The 15,279-nt window shown below is 40.8% G+C and overlaps 1 protein-coding gene across 36 annotated transcripts in view; it reads right to left on the reverse strand.

Annotated features, from left to right (window-relative positions):
- LOC121868246 (longitudinals lacking protein, isoforms A/B/D/L-like) overlaps positions 1-15,279 on the reverse strand; it is an 84,762-nt gene that overhangs the window by 51,608 nt on the left and 17,875 nt on the right. Inside the window, exons 5-6 of one of the 36 annotated variants that reach the window (XM_042368599.1) lie at positions 7,265-7,538; positions 6,723-6,857 (exon numbers count right to left, since the gene is read on the reverse strand). The exons of 24 other annotated variants lie outside the window; for them this stretch is intronic. In XM_042368599.1, coding sequence (XP_042224533.1) covers positions 7,281-7,538 — 258 coding nt within the window. In that variant the 3' untranslated portion in view covers positions 6,723-6,857; positions 7,265-7,280. 11 more of the 36 variants (XM_042368583.1, XM_042368582.1, XM_042368581.1 and 8 more) reach the window with 11 other exon arrangements.

Here is a 15,279-nt window from a genome sequence, read left to right on the forward strand (position 1 = left end):
GCAACAGAGAACACCCTCCTCTTAACACCACAACCACTGTGCACTCGACTTCACTAACAAGGGCTTGAAATATGTGCTCACATCCATGCCAAATCTGCACTACATCCGCTAAAATATACACAACACATACGTATGTAATGATCATGAATCCTTCTGCTCTCACAAACAAATTACAGCAAGACATTGAAGTGAAGCTCACCACTACTACTAAAGAACTCCGCTATCACTGTTAATGACATCGGGAGATTTTATTGCAGACCCAGTTGACTGTCCCTGAAGTTGCACATCAACTGATTTGGCCATTGCTATTGGCACGTGCATATGCCTTTGAGCATTCACAGCATCTGCTGCACCTGACTGTGTCTGAACCTGATTAAGATGGCGAGAACGAATGTGTATTTTCATGTTATCACTGCGATTAGCTCGGTGTGGGCAATAGGGGCACTGGAAGGGTTTGTGGGCTGTGTGAGTGATCATGTGGTACTGGAGGTTCTGACGTTTGTTCCTCCCGGTGATAATCTTGCCACATACCGGGCATAATACCGCATCCCCACTGCCTCTCACGCCCACGCCCGCCTGCAAAGACAAGGCACCGCGTCAGCCCACCCAACTTAACCCAGTGGAAATACACACACATATAAATATCTTCATCAACATCATTGTATTATGTACAAAGTATGGAACACTGCAAGTTTTAATATAGCATCTCTTCCAAGACAGATGGTAGCAACGTTAAGCACAGCTTCCTATTTCTGAATTTCAAAATATTTGAGTTATTTTCAATTTCCCATTTTCAGTCTTACAATTATACAATTTCTCATTGGTAATTGTTCAAGCACACAGCATTATACGTGCGCGTGTGTGTTGTGTGTGTGTAGAACCAAGATTGCAGAATTAAGGAGTACAGTACTGTACAGTACAATATGAAATCAGCACAACTAAAGGAAGACAAAACTAAAAGTAAGACCATCATTACCACAGGAGTAACTGGTATTTTATATATATATATATATATATATATATATATATATATATATATATATATATATATATATATATATATATATATATATATATATATATATATATATATATATATATATATATATATATATTATATATATATGAGAGAGAGAGAGAGAGAGAGAGAGAGAGAGAGAGAAGGGGGGCTGGTACATTATGAAAAATATACAAGTGGAGTAGAAAGTATAATTATAAAGACACTGAAAGGAATAGAAGATATTGTATAAGTAAAAGTAAGGGAAGAAAAAGCAGGTGGAGATGGAGACATAAAAGTGAAAAAGGAATGAAAGAATAAGAAGAGTTTATGTGGTGGTATGAGCGGAGATATTATGGTGCATCGTGGATAAGTACAGTCAACCATAGATGCACTGACCCCACCCTGGGTCTTGTACTCGATATTTTACCTGGCAATACTTGGTAAAGTAAGGCTGTATGTAATGGTGATTGGTGGATCTATATTCAGCTGTATCACTGTCAGGATAAATATTAAACAAACCAAAGGTAACATATTTATATTAAATTATTCATCATTATTTTAGATCATGAAAAGTTTCCAAATGTTCGTATATTTGATTAAATAATGAAGAAAATATATTGGCAACTCAACTACAACCACAGCTGCCACAAGATTCTCACATCAAATTTTCTTCATTATTTAATCAAATATACGAACATTTGGAAACTTTTCATGATCTAAAATAATGATGAATAATTTAATATAAATATGTTACCTTTGGTTTGTTTAATATTTATCCTGACAGTGATACAGCTGAATATAGATCCACCAATCACCATTACATACAGCCTTACTTTACCAAGTATTGCCAGGTAAAATATCGAGTACAAGACCCAGGGTGGGGTCAGTGCATCTATGGTTGACTGTACAATGCCTGAGGATGTTTGGGAGGAGGGACTAAACCTAGGAAACTTTTCTGTAGCGGATACATCTTGGTCACGTTCAAGTACACTGGATACCTGACAAGTTAACTTAAATACTGTACTCCCAAGTACTGTATTGTATATGTAAACACATTTAATATACCACCATACTGATAATACTCCCAACAAGTGCAAGCAAACACACTGAGTAAGCCCATTATTGTATACATCCACGCAAAACTGGTCTTTTAAATACTCCCACTCAACAATGTAAAAGGCTATAAACACAATAGAAACACAGGTATTCCAAAATATGAAGATACATTCATGAACACACAACACTATCTTTAAAATAATGCACACACCCATAATTTAATAGCTTGTCAGATAAAAATAAAACACTTGCTGTCTACTTTAAGCCCATTCAAAAACACTTTCAAAAGAAATTTCGAATTCTCTGAGTGATCAAAGCCAGATTGTAGATACTGCACTGTAAACTTCTTGAAACATCACAAGCACTGTTCTGTACTGTAGTACAGGAACTGGATTTTCTTGCTGCAATGATCTGTCCAACAGAATCTTTATTGTATAAATACACTATAAGCACACTCCTCATCTGGTGTAAGAGAATGTAGGAGGGTTGGATGGCAGTGGAGCACTTTGCTGAACAAGGTGTGCATGGACTGTAAGGATGTGCCGTCGCAGAGTGGGTCGATGGCTGCTGCGATACGGGCAATGAGCACAGAGATGCGGTCGCTCGCCCGTGTGTGTCAGAATGTGCTGCTTCAGGTTGTGTTTCCGGGAGCGGCCAGAGAACACCTTGCCACACACGCCGCACTGCACAACTTTCTCCTCACACCCACTCTGTAAAGCAAACACACACACCCTCAGCTTTCCAAACAACCCTATACAGTACAGTAGAGACAGCTTAACAAGATATTTTATGTGAAGCCAATCATGCTTCCCCTGTCACTGAAAGAATATATTCTTGTCTTCTGACAACAGATAAGTCTTCCCAACATCACAACAGCCACAAAAAAAAAACTTTCCTTTTCGGACATGAGATAGTTAACAGTTCTTGCATATTTACGAAGTAACTTCAAATGTCTCTGCAGGGATCTTCGTGATGTTGGTTCCTTTGCGACCAAATTACATGCCACAGAAGACTGAGATATAGTATATATAATCTGCACAACATTGATGGCACAGAATCCAGCAAAGGACAAGAGAATAGAGAAGCAACTATCATGCAGTTAGTATTATCAGTTACTTGGGTTTGTTTTAGCATCTTCAGGGCAAGTTTTCACACATCATATACAATTCCTGTATACTGTACTATAGTGGTTGAGCAGCAGACACACTACAGCCGACCTCGACAACACTCGCTTGTACACACCAAGTCAATAATGAGCTCCAACATCGTTCTCTTTAATGGATCAACAGATTGATCACTTGCGGTGCTTCCCCTCCAAGCTCTAGTTCCCCGAAGACATGTGGGGAGTCATAGTGGATGAGGTAGCCGAGGGGAGGGAGACCATGCCCAAAGGCGATACAAGCGCGGCTCCGTGTACCGAGCGTATGTGCTTCAGAAGATTGGGCTTGTAATTTGCTCTGTGAGGACAGTGTGGGCAAGGATACGGCTTTTCGCCAGTGTGTATGAGGAGGTGGTGGCGGAGGTTCTGACGACAATTCTTGCCGGTGATGCAGCGGCCACAGACAGGGCAGGTGAGGTACTCCCGGATCTCCTCACCCACAACGCTGCCCATCACACCCTGCAACAAGACCACGCACTAAGTGGCTGTCTCCCGCTCCCTCCTCACATCCCTTTCCTTATCTATAGAATTCATTTATTTATCTTTTAAATTTCTGTTTATTGCTATAATTAGAACCGATTCTATACCACACAACACTAGAGAACATTTTACAGTGTAATTGTGAGGAGTGTATCCATGATTAAAATATGATAAGACAGGTTCAGAGTTAAACTTTCCTCCTCTTGAAATATACCTTTTATTCACAACTCAACTACATGGTACTGTATACAAATTCATTCTCAAAAAGTAAAAAAGAAAATCAAATAAAACTGAAGATAAATCAGAATACAGGTAACCCTTTTTGCACGTCTAGTCTCAAACAATAGTACGAGACAAAAAATAGGTAAAAAAAAAAAATATTAATAAAAAAATAAGTTATACAAAGAAAATTCCATTCTTCTTAAACACGACATAAGTGAGGAACAGTAAGTGAAGGAGTGGCAGAGTTATGCCTAAAGCCATCATACTTTAGGATACTTTAACCAAAACATAAAAGTTCTGCACAAAACTATCAATATACAGTACTGTACAACTATAGAAATGGACAGTAACACATGCACCTTTTCATTACATACAGTCCTATTTACCAACAATCACTAATAATTGGTTTCAATCCTCAACTGCAGATGAAATTTTTCCTTTATAATTAAAAAAACCAAAAACAATAATTATACATAAATGTTTACAACTGAGATGTTTTGTTCTTTTTTTTAATAACAAAACAACTTAACTTGAGACAGGTACAGTACTGTATAACAACAACTACAGTTACAATAGTAGTGATTCTGCAGGTTGATTTTAAAGCAAAGTCAAAGCCGGCAATGTATTTTGCTTGCAGAGACCAACCCTGGCTGCCTCATGTAGGACTGTTGGGGGATGGGGTGCTCTGGCTGCCTCATGTAGACTGGTTGGGCATGGATGGCAGCTTCATGTTGGATTATTGTGGGAAGGAGGGACTCTAACTGTCTCGTGTATATTGGTGGGGGATGGGGAGACTCGATGGATAGCCCTGATGTGCTTGATAAGGTTAGACCTGAGGGCAGTGCGGTGTGGACAGTGTGGGCAGATATGGGGGCGAAGGCCACTGTGAGTTAGAAGATGGCTCTCTCGCCGCTGGCGTAGATTTCTACCGCGGAACTCCTTCCCACACACCTCGCACACCAGGAGACGCTCGTCAGAGGGCACACCCATCACTGCCAACGAGCTCTGGAATGGAGATACCAGCCATTCCACCACATGCACTCAGCTAAGACAATATATTTAAAAAAAAAAAAAAACCCACTGCAACTCCATATAAACTCAAAAATCCAAATACAGTTCTTGCAATATTGGCTAATTTAAAATTAATACTGGCACTCAGTGTATCTCATCAGCTTTGATCACTGGTTTCCCTCGTATCTTCCACCATATGAGAAAATCCTGGCATAGATACAGATGTGCCGACTATAGGAATGCCTTCTGGGATGTGAGAAGATGGTATTGTTTGTGTTAACTCATGGCTGGAAAGGGGTTCTCTAGGAAGAAAGTGATCCCTATGCACGGTGCGTATGTGTCGGTCCAGCGTAAACTTGTGGTGTGCACGGTAGGGACAGTAGGGGCAGTGGTGGGGGCGCTCTCCCGAATGGGTCGACAGGTGATACTGCAGACGCTGTCGACGGTTGCGTCCAGTGATGAGCTTGCCACACACTGAGCAGGCTAGGGACTCAGGTTCACCCCCACCATTCTTCCCGCCGCGAACCCCGCCCTGTAAAGAATGACACTAACTGAAGGCCACTACCACTGAATCTTGCACATGTAACTCCCAACGTAATGCCTCTGATTGGGAACGACCACTGCACCATTTGGCCCAAAAAATATCAGACTCCAGGGATCACAGAATTCAATACTGTACTGAGGTTGCTGATCATGCAAAGCTCTCGATACCTACACTACACTGCACTGTACAGTCCACAAATCAATGCCAGAGATTTAGGTGTCTTGCACGTCATCCTCTCTGTTGTATCACAGACAAAGCCTAAGTCAACGTTTCCAGAGGTTTCCTCTTTGAAATTTCCGAGGTTTCCTCATTGAAATCTGTACATTTCCAATAGTTTTGCTCCCCATATATGCCTGAGCACTCTGCATGATGCAGTCCTGAGCACTCTGCATGATGCAGTCTTTATGTACAGTGCGCATGTGTCGATTCAGGTTGAACTTGAGGCCGGCACGGTGTGGGCAGTACGGACACTGGAAAAGTCTCTCACCAGTGTGGGTCAGCATGTGGTACCTGAGCTTTTGCTTGCCATTAATTCCACTCACGCTCTTGCCACAGACAGGACACACCACAGGCGGCACCGCCTGCAACAGAGAGGGAAGCGGCTATCACTCTTGTGCTGCTGCCACCACCACCACCACCACACAGGATGAAGGATTACAGCTGAGGTTGACAGCAGGATATAATAGAATATAACATGAGACAAGTCCAAACTAATAACAGATAAAAAGAATGTAGGGTGTGTAAGATAAATTAACGATCAAATAACATCAGGAACAATCTATGCATGACCATTGCTTGGAAATTGCAGCAAAATATCGATTAGAAAATTAATACAGAGGTATTTGCTGGAATTTAATTCTTTCTACACAAAGAAATACTCGAAGGCCTCCAACCAACACGGGAGGTGTAAAGCCAAAACATTTCCTGACCCTTAAAGAGCCTACCATCAAAGATCATTAATCATAACCAAAACATTGCCCAGTGTCTAGTGCCAACAACTTCTCATTCATGTTTCCAGTGCCTCCATCCAGGCTTACAATACAGCTTGGTGTAAATGTTGACAAGATGACAAATTAATGTAGTTGTGTTGAACTTCCAATAAGCACTAGTCTCTGAACTATTCCAACTGGCTTTACTGTACTGTACAGCCAGAATGGTAAGACCACAAGGTGTCAAACTCAGCTAGTGGGCAGCTGGTCCTTGTGGAGGGCGCGGATGTGCTTGTGAAGGTTGAACTTGAGTCTGGCTCGATGAGGGCAGAACGGGCAGGCGTGGGGCTTCTCGCCGGTGTGGGTAAGAGTGTGATACCGCAGTCGCTGGTGTTGGTTGCGCCCCGCAAACACCTTGTTGCAGAAGGGACACATCAGGGCCCGAAGGCCAACGCCCTGCAACACAACACCACAGTCACAACCTCCAAATCTATCAGTACTGTACCAGCAGCATATCATCTACACAATAATCCCCACCAGTTACCTTCTATTCAATAAACAAGATCACGACTCCAAATACCAACACGCTAAAACAATGTTACAGGTAAATAGGACCATATTCCTTTAAGTTCTGAGGAAAGTATTTTTATCTTCAACAGCAGCAAGTTATACAAGTTCTAAGTTTAAATCAATGACCAACAAGAACCTGTAGTTTTGTCCATAAAAATAAATATGTATTTAAACTCACTGTAGTGCGGATACATTGTAAGTCTACTGAGTTGACTACTGTACTTTTCCCAGAGGCAAATATGTCACCTCATAGCTACACTTCTATCAAAATAAACTTTTGGCTATAAAATTACCAAATTTCAAAGTCGTTCACATAGAACCACCTCCTTCCCATATGTTTTTCTCTGTTCTCTGACACGGGAAGTTATAATTCTGAGGGTAAAGATCACTGTGTATGTTGCGTATATGTTTGATCAGATTGTATTTGAGTGTGGATTTGTGCGGGCAATACGGACACTGGTGACGCTTTTCCCCAGTGTGGATCATCATATGGAATCCAAGGTTCTGTTTGCGGTTGCGACCACCAAAGGATTTACCACAGACGGGACAGGCCAGAGTCATCACTGCCTGCAATAAAGAAACGCTTTTGTAAGAGTGTGTGTCATGCTTCGAGCTACTCTGCCTTAAACTTCCCTCAGTTCAACGAGCTTCGGGCGCTCCTCACAAGACTACGGATATAATCAATAAGCACTGATGTGGACTTTCGAGAAAGGTAGAAGAGAGAAACCACTATCTGGAATGTGTTTAAGAGGGTGTAATAGATGAGTATTAATGCTTCAGCTTTAGTCATTTATTGATGCCTTAACTATCAGTATCAACAACCTTAAACAAGTAACTTTATCCAACACACTTTTCTATTTCCAATCATTATCTTTAACTGGCAAATCAATAACTCATTGTAAATCTCACTTATTGTGATGCTGATTAGTAAAATAAATGAAGAGATTTAAGAGAGCCATCCCATGGCGAACAAAACAAGCCATCCTGCTAGGTGATCACCTGCTTTTAGTATAATCAGTTTGTGGTGGTGAACTGCACTGGTTTGTGCTTGGCCTGTATGTGCTTAGTTAGGTTGAACTTAAGGTTGGCTCGGTGTGGACAGTACGGGCACTTGAATGGCTTTATGCCCGTGTGTATGACAGCATGTCTACGGCAGTCTTTGGCATTGTTGAAGGTCTTGCCGCAAGTCGGGCAGGCAAACACCTTGTCGGCGGTCCTGATGTGCCGCCGACCCATCGTGGGAGACACTGGTAGCGGCTGCTCACACAGTCCACCAATGGATGAAGAAGAGATCCTGCACTGTGGAGGCTGCACCCCCCCTCTCTGCTTGCCTATAACTCCCACATCCCAGGTGGTATAGGCGCTCCACTCCCCTGAGCCCTGCAACACAAGGTGTGCTTCAGGCTTCACGCCATCTTCTCTTACGCAACACTCCAGCCCCCAAAAATCACAACAAAAAACAAGAGGCACATCCAAAAATTTACTTTTTTTTATTCATCTGAAACCACAATGGATGGAGTTTTATTTGTTCTAAAATCAACAATCTAAAATGTCAAGTAGTACAGTATACATAATGATCATGCTTACTCCATTAAGAACAAGTCTTGGCATTTATAAGGCTTATCTCCAAAGCTATGACAAAATTCCACCTCACACGTGACAAATTAATTATTCATCATCCAGAAAATCCCTCCGTAGTTAGCCGAGAGAAGTAAAATCGACAGCTTTACAGGTATTTCAAACGACCATTTTTTTCCCATATCTTTCTCTCCCATTTTAACCTATTTAAATTCTCGGAGTAACAGGTGGCAGCCAAATAAATCGAACTAAATAAAGGTCGATGTTAACTGCATTATTTATTACAGGTGCATGTTCAGTATTTTATGAGATGAGTCACTCCCAAGTCTTCAAGTTACAGGTGTTTACAGTGCAAACCAGTTCAATAATTCATCATATTTTATTGAGACAATCTAGGTGTGGCTCTTTGCCCTACATGAGGAACACAATCATGAAGCCATTAACAATCTCCTGATAAAGTCATATGGATAGACAAACAAAATACTTTTATCTATTGCAAATATAGGAATCCAAACCTAGCACAGGGTTGACAACCAAACTTTATATACTGTACATAATTGACAAATTGTACGAGCGTTACAATTCAACAAATTCTGATTATCAAACCATCAACACAAATTACAACTTTTATTACCAACAAAAACTAAGACGAAAATTACGATGATCTTTACAGTTCTCACAACCTAATTATTTCCCGCCAAAACTTGCCACGTGAAAGAGCACAGTCTCTGGCAGAGTTCAATAAAAAAGTAAAATGATGAGATCAAATTTAAACTATAAATGAAATACAGGTGACAATTCTTATTACAGGCATCAGTGGCAATCAGTTTATATTTAGGACCAAAACCTGTAACAGTGTACAGTACAGTACTAAAACTAACTCAATAGTTTATATCTACTGGAAGAGGTGGACTTTTAATGCTGTGTTCATAACACATTTACTGTCCAACACTACAAAATGAAAAAATCCAGGACAAGCGCTAGTTAGGACAAAGATTGCATGTGTCTTGTTCTGATATGTCTAGTAAGGTTTGGGTGCTGATTGGCCCTGTACGGACAATGGGGACACTGAAAAGGCCGGACCCCAGTGTGTGTCCGCATGTGCCGCTTCAGGTCCCCGGCCCAACCAAAGGCTTTACCACAGAGAGCGCACTCGTGGGTCCGGTTGGTCCTGACGTGAGAGGAGGACCGGACGAGGGGTGGCCAGGGGTGCCCCGCCCCCATGACCACCTCTCCTTGTCTCTTTACACGCATGACTGGCAGCACTCCCTCCTCCCCCTGCAACACATAAACCTACTCAGAACTTTTTTCACGTATCACATACAAGAGTAGCACCAATACTCTACATTCTAAGTACAGCATCACCGACATTTCTATAAATTTCTGCTGCAAGAAGATTGTAGTTTCTGACTTTTTCCCCCATTTTTCTCCCTGATGACAACTACTGTTTGGGATGCATCTGACTCCCATGGTCAACAGAAATTTGAACTTCCTGGTTGGGTATCATTTGTATCTCCTGACTAGAGAATAATCGCACCTCATGATTCAAGGGAACATTAACATCATGAATGGGTTGAATGTGAATGTCTTGAGTGGGGTCGACACCAACGTCCCGAGGAGAGTGAATATTTAGGTCTTGGTTTGTGTGCATGTTCGTCGCCCCTCTGTTCATTACCACGTTAATTTCTCGATTCTGGTGCAAATCTATTTCCCCAACAGAAGGTAAATTAATTGCCTGAGTGGTCGGTGCTTGAAGTTCCCGATTTGAACCCAAATGACTTTCTCGGTTTGGATTTAAATGAATTCCTTGACTGTGGGGGACATGTACTTCCCTATTAGGAGAGGCATGTATATCATGATTAGGAGGAACTGGAATCCCTTGAGTGTGAAGAGCCTGGCCTTCCCTACTTGGGGTAGCCTGAACTTCCTGACTTGGGACTCTCTGACTTCCCTGACTTAATGGAACCTGAACTTCCCGATTAACAGAAACCTCACTTCTATGACCAGATAATAAGTCGAGCTCCCGGTACGAGGCCATCTGATTACCGTGGCCAGCCAACACCTCAATCTCCTCTACGCCGTCCCTCTCGCAAGGCCGATTTTGTAATGCCGAGGTCAACAGATCACGGTGTCTGTTTCGTATGTGACGGATTAGATTATATTTTAAGGCCGAGCTATGAGGACAAATGGGACACTTAAATGGTTTCTCTTTAGTGTGAGTCAGAAAGTGATACTCAAGGTTTTGTTTCCAATTCCTTCCGTTGAATACTTTCCCACAAACTTTGCAAACATTCCCAAGCAGTTCCGCTCCAATCTGTAAAAGAAAATAGCCTCCATCAGACTAAAGTCAACTGAATTTCTTGACACCACTACAGCCAGATTGGAACTTCGAATAACTTACTTTTTTCTTCTTCTCGCAATTCAAGTTCTTAGGATTATTTATTTATTTTTAGAGATCTTCACATTCCTTAATCACTTTTTTTTTGGTTGGCAACTCCAAGTCCAGAAAAAACCTCTGAGATCAATTCAAGAGTATCACAATGGCAATATAAGACTATCAAGTGACTGACCTCAGGTTAAACATTTGGCTAAAGGTTGGAAATAACTTGCCTACGGACAACGAGGAATGCTCTATTTAACTTTTTATATTAACAATTCTCCCAATACAGTAGTACAGTATATACCAAGTGTGCCTCAACAGTGTATCTTCAATCCTCTTGCTGGGTCTTCAGATGTACTCACAACATGGTGTTTTACGAAATGCCAAGATGCAGAAAACCAGCCAACTGTACACAAGAGTTTTTAATCAAGACTTGTACAGTATTAAAACACTTCACCCAGTACTGTATACTTCCATGCATCTTGTTTCCTTCACAACTGTATTTCATTTAATGCCCACTAAAAATGAAGATATTTCAAATCTGAAACACAAACTTTCCATAAAATTACTAAAATAAGAGCAATTTACACATTTAAGCTGTTTTTCAGACGATATTGCTTGGTCAAGTGCCTGCATCAATTATGTCATTTTTGTTCATTTAAAGTTGGATCATCTGAAATGAATATTGTCTCAGAGAGCTTTCTGTGCACGGACATTATATGTGCAACAAGATTCCCTTTTCTATTGGAAGTGTGACTGCACTGTGGACACTTAAAAGGCTTCTCCCCAGTGTGAATCATAGTGTGGCGACGAAGGTTAGATGAATCCGTGAAGAGTTTGCCACAGAATCTGCAGTTGAAGGTTTTGACTCCTTCTGCAGCAGGTTTGGGGTTGATCGAGAGCCTCCAGCGAGAGCTTACTCCACCCAGATCAACCTGATCAATGAGGCTGCTGCCCGGCTCTCTTCGGTCACCCTGCAACAAGGATGACCTCTTGTGAGCATTGCTTACTGTTCCACTTTTTTGGTAATCAGCATGCACGACTCAACATCCAAACATCTTAAAATAATCTAACTGGGTATTTTTTAAGAAGAGCAAACCCACAACAACAAACATCCAACAAGAGAGCCAACAATGCCAGGCAAGAGGTTATCCAGAAAGGTCCACTTTGCGTCTCGTCACGGTCATTCATACGGACTGCTCACTGTCCCTACTGATGGCTCTGCGAGGTCATCGGCAGCGTTACGGGCCCGGTCGGTTGTACTCCGTGTTTTTGATCTCCGTGTATATTCAACACGTGGACTACCATGTTGCCCTTTCGGTTGGCTCGGTGTGGGCAGTAAGGGCACTTGAAAGGTTTCTCGCCCGTGTGTACCAGAAGGTGACGCTTCAAGTCGGTGCCAAGGACAAAAGCCTTAGGGCAACTTGGGCATTGATGCCGTCTCACGTATAGGTCTACCATAGCGGTGTTCCTCTGCAATGGATAACAATAAATTCCATCAACTGCTGTTCCTTGACAAAACTACGATGCAAAAGGAGTCAGTCAGCTTCGTCCCACTGTATCATTACTACAAGCAACTAACACCCATGTGAGAAACATCAACAATAGGTGCTCAATAATTAAACAGTGAAACATATGAAACTATTCCACATCTAAATATAATCTTTGTAATATAGAGCCAATTGATTCAAATAAACAGTTTGGAAGTTCACAAATACATCAAAAGTCTTTCTGGAGTTCATGACAAAGTGCTTCCATTTGTCTTTCCCAACACCTCATCACCTTCAAGATGACTCATTACTTCAACAAACAATAAATATATTTCCCACACACTCTCTTAACACCTAGGCCATGTCAGACAATACACACTGGACTGATATGTACACATAACCATAACATTACCTCTCCTTCGCAGACAATTGTTCCCAGTGTTGCATGACAAAGCCTAATGTTATACCAAATTCTTCACCAGAACACTTTTCCTTTTTCAATATTTTATCAAAACAATTGACCCAATAATACTGTATTTCTATTCAAAATACCCATTTAAAATTTGCTATGTTATAGGAAATAGTTTTCCTTCAGTTTTAAAATCCATTGACTTGCACTAGTATATGTACAGTCCAAAATATTCAATACCCTGTATTAAAATTGTCTCCACCAACCTTAACTTGAAGCCACAGAATACCTGTAAGACTATTCTTCGGGTATTAACCATCACAGACGATCACCTTGACGATACAACTCAAAACTGTCCATCAAGCACACCAAGGTATCACAAGTTGACCTCCAAGTCTTACATGTTGTACAGTATACTTGACAAGGCTAAACCTGTTATAACTACTATACTTCACAGTACAGTACTATCCCATAATAACCAGTGTGCTTTAACAATGAACCCAGGATGAAAAATATAAAGTCCACAAAATAATACTGTGATGATACAGTACTATATGTATTTATGATCAAAACATGAAATTATATTATGAAGATGAGTAACAACTGAATGGTGTCCTTTGTCACACCTATTATTGTTAAATAGAACATCAATTAAACTTGATTCAAATGACTATCACAATATTCACACTGTAAAATGTGTGTGTGTGTGTGTGTGTGTGTGTGTGTGTGTGTGTGTGTGTGTGTGTGTACGTGTGTGTGTACGTGTGTGTGTACATGTGTGTGTACATGTGTGTGTACCCACATATCACCACCCCCAAACACATATCTACATATAAAAAGGTACAGTTCAGTACTGTACACACCTTTCTCCAATAACCATTAATGTCCTGTATGTCACAAGACCTTACAAATTCTTGTATATACAATTTTTTATAAACTGAAAAATTCTTAACTTCAAGTTTTTAAGAATACAAAAAACAAGTCATTTCCTCGATATGAAACAAGTCCACTACATTAGTCAAGCCAGAGTTCCAAGATCTAGTTTTGCTAATTCAAGTGTGTGTCTTCTACGGATATGATCATCCAAATTTTCTTTGCGATTCGTTCGGTGTTGACAGTGAGGGCATTCATAGGGTTTTTGTCCAGTGTGGATCATAAGATGCCTCTTCATTTTGGACTGCCCCACTAGTTTCCCACAGAGAGAGCACGGAACCCTTCCGAGGTGGGCCGAGTCGACGGCAAGACTCCTCATACTCTGGGGTTGTTGAACAGCCCACTCGTTTCTCGTCTGCAAGGAGTTGGTTCCGAGTCAGCAATTTACCCCAATATGTTAGTCACTTTATAATGGTGTCTTGTGGCACAAATCTTCATCATCATGAAGCAAGAGTGAGCAGTGCATCTCATTTCTAGTAACCGATGACATGAGAAAATTTTCACTTAAGTGCAATAATCATCCAAATACTGTACAGTGGTGATGAGTCACTACACACAAACACCAGTGCTCAGTGTTTATAGTTTTCCATTTAAAGTATGAGTCTCCTTATAGATAAGAGCAACAAAATTTCCATTCCAGTAAGTTTCCTAATACAACGAAAGCAATGTTCTCCACCCTAAGTTAACAGTAAGTTACTCACAACTACAGTACCTTCCCCAACTCAATATAGGAACTAAATTCGTTTTACCTCAAACCTTCACGAAACAGGTTATCAGTGCATGTGAGAGGCTGTTATGCCATCTGACGCAGTACAAAGTAAGCCAGCTTTCATTATGCTACACAGTATAGGATGTTGGTAAAATAAACTTGCACATACAACAAACACATCATGATATAAAGGATGGAAGGAGGAGTTCTAAGATGCTGCAACTTCATTAATATTCACTTAAATACACATACACATTTATATACTGTACTGTATACATACAAATTATACATACAGTATCAATTATGCCCATTTAGATTTGGTACCACAAACTAATTAAAAAATATATATAATTTAATCATAAAGATCTGCTGCAGACTAAAAAAAAAAAAAAAAATCGCCCAAATTGGATTTCACCAAATTTTTGCTAACCATTTCGTATTATCAACGTTAAGACAAAGCTCATCCTCGTTGGCCAGAGCTGCAAATTACTTCATCCAAATCTGGTTGAATCATCATAACAACATCCTGCTTACTGGCCCAAAACTGTGACTGGACTTGATTTAATAAAGTTTCAGGATCAACAATGAATTCTTTATAAGCATTTATTGGCTGTGTAGAGCGAGGGTATGTGACTGCCCGAAACCAGCCGGGATCTTAGTGACACAACCTGTCTCCTGGGCCAGAGAGAGGGTTAACTATGACACGAGCGTACAGTATGAAGTACGGTATGTTGTTCAGAAAAATAAGAAAAAAAAATATCCTTCACTGCAAAATAAGGAGTAAAGAAATAAGACCAACTGCAACACGA

The sequence above is a fragment of the Homarus americanus genome, unplaced genomic scaffold, assembly GCF_018991925.1.
Source record: "Homarus americanus isolate GMGI-L3 unplaced genomic scaffold, GMGI_Hamer_2.0 scaffold19318, whole genome shotgun sequence".
NCBI classification, from domain to species: domain Eukaryota; kingdom Metazoa; phylum Arthropoda; class Malacostraca; order Decapoda; family Nephropidae; genus Homarus; species Homarus americanus.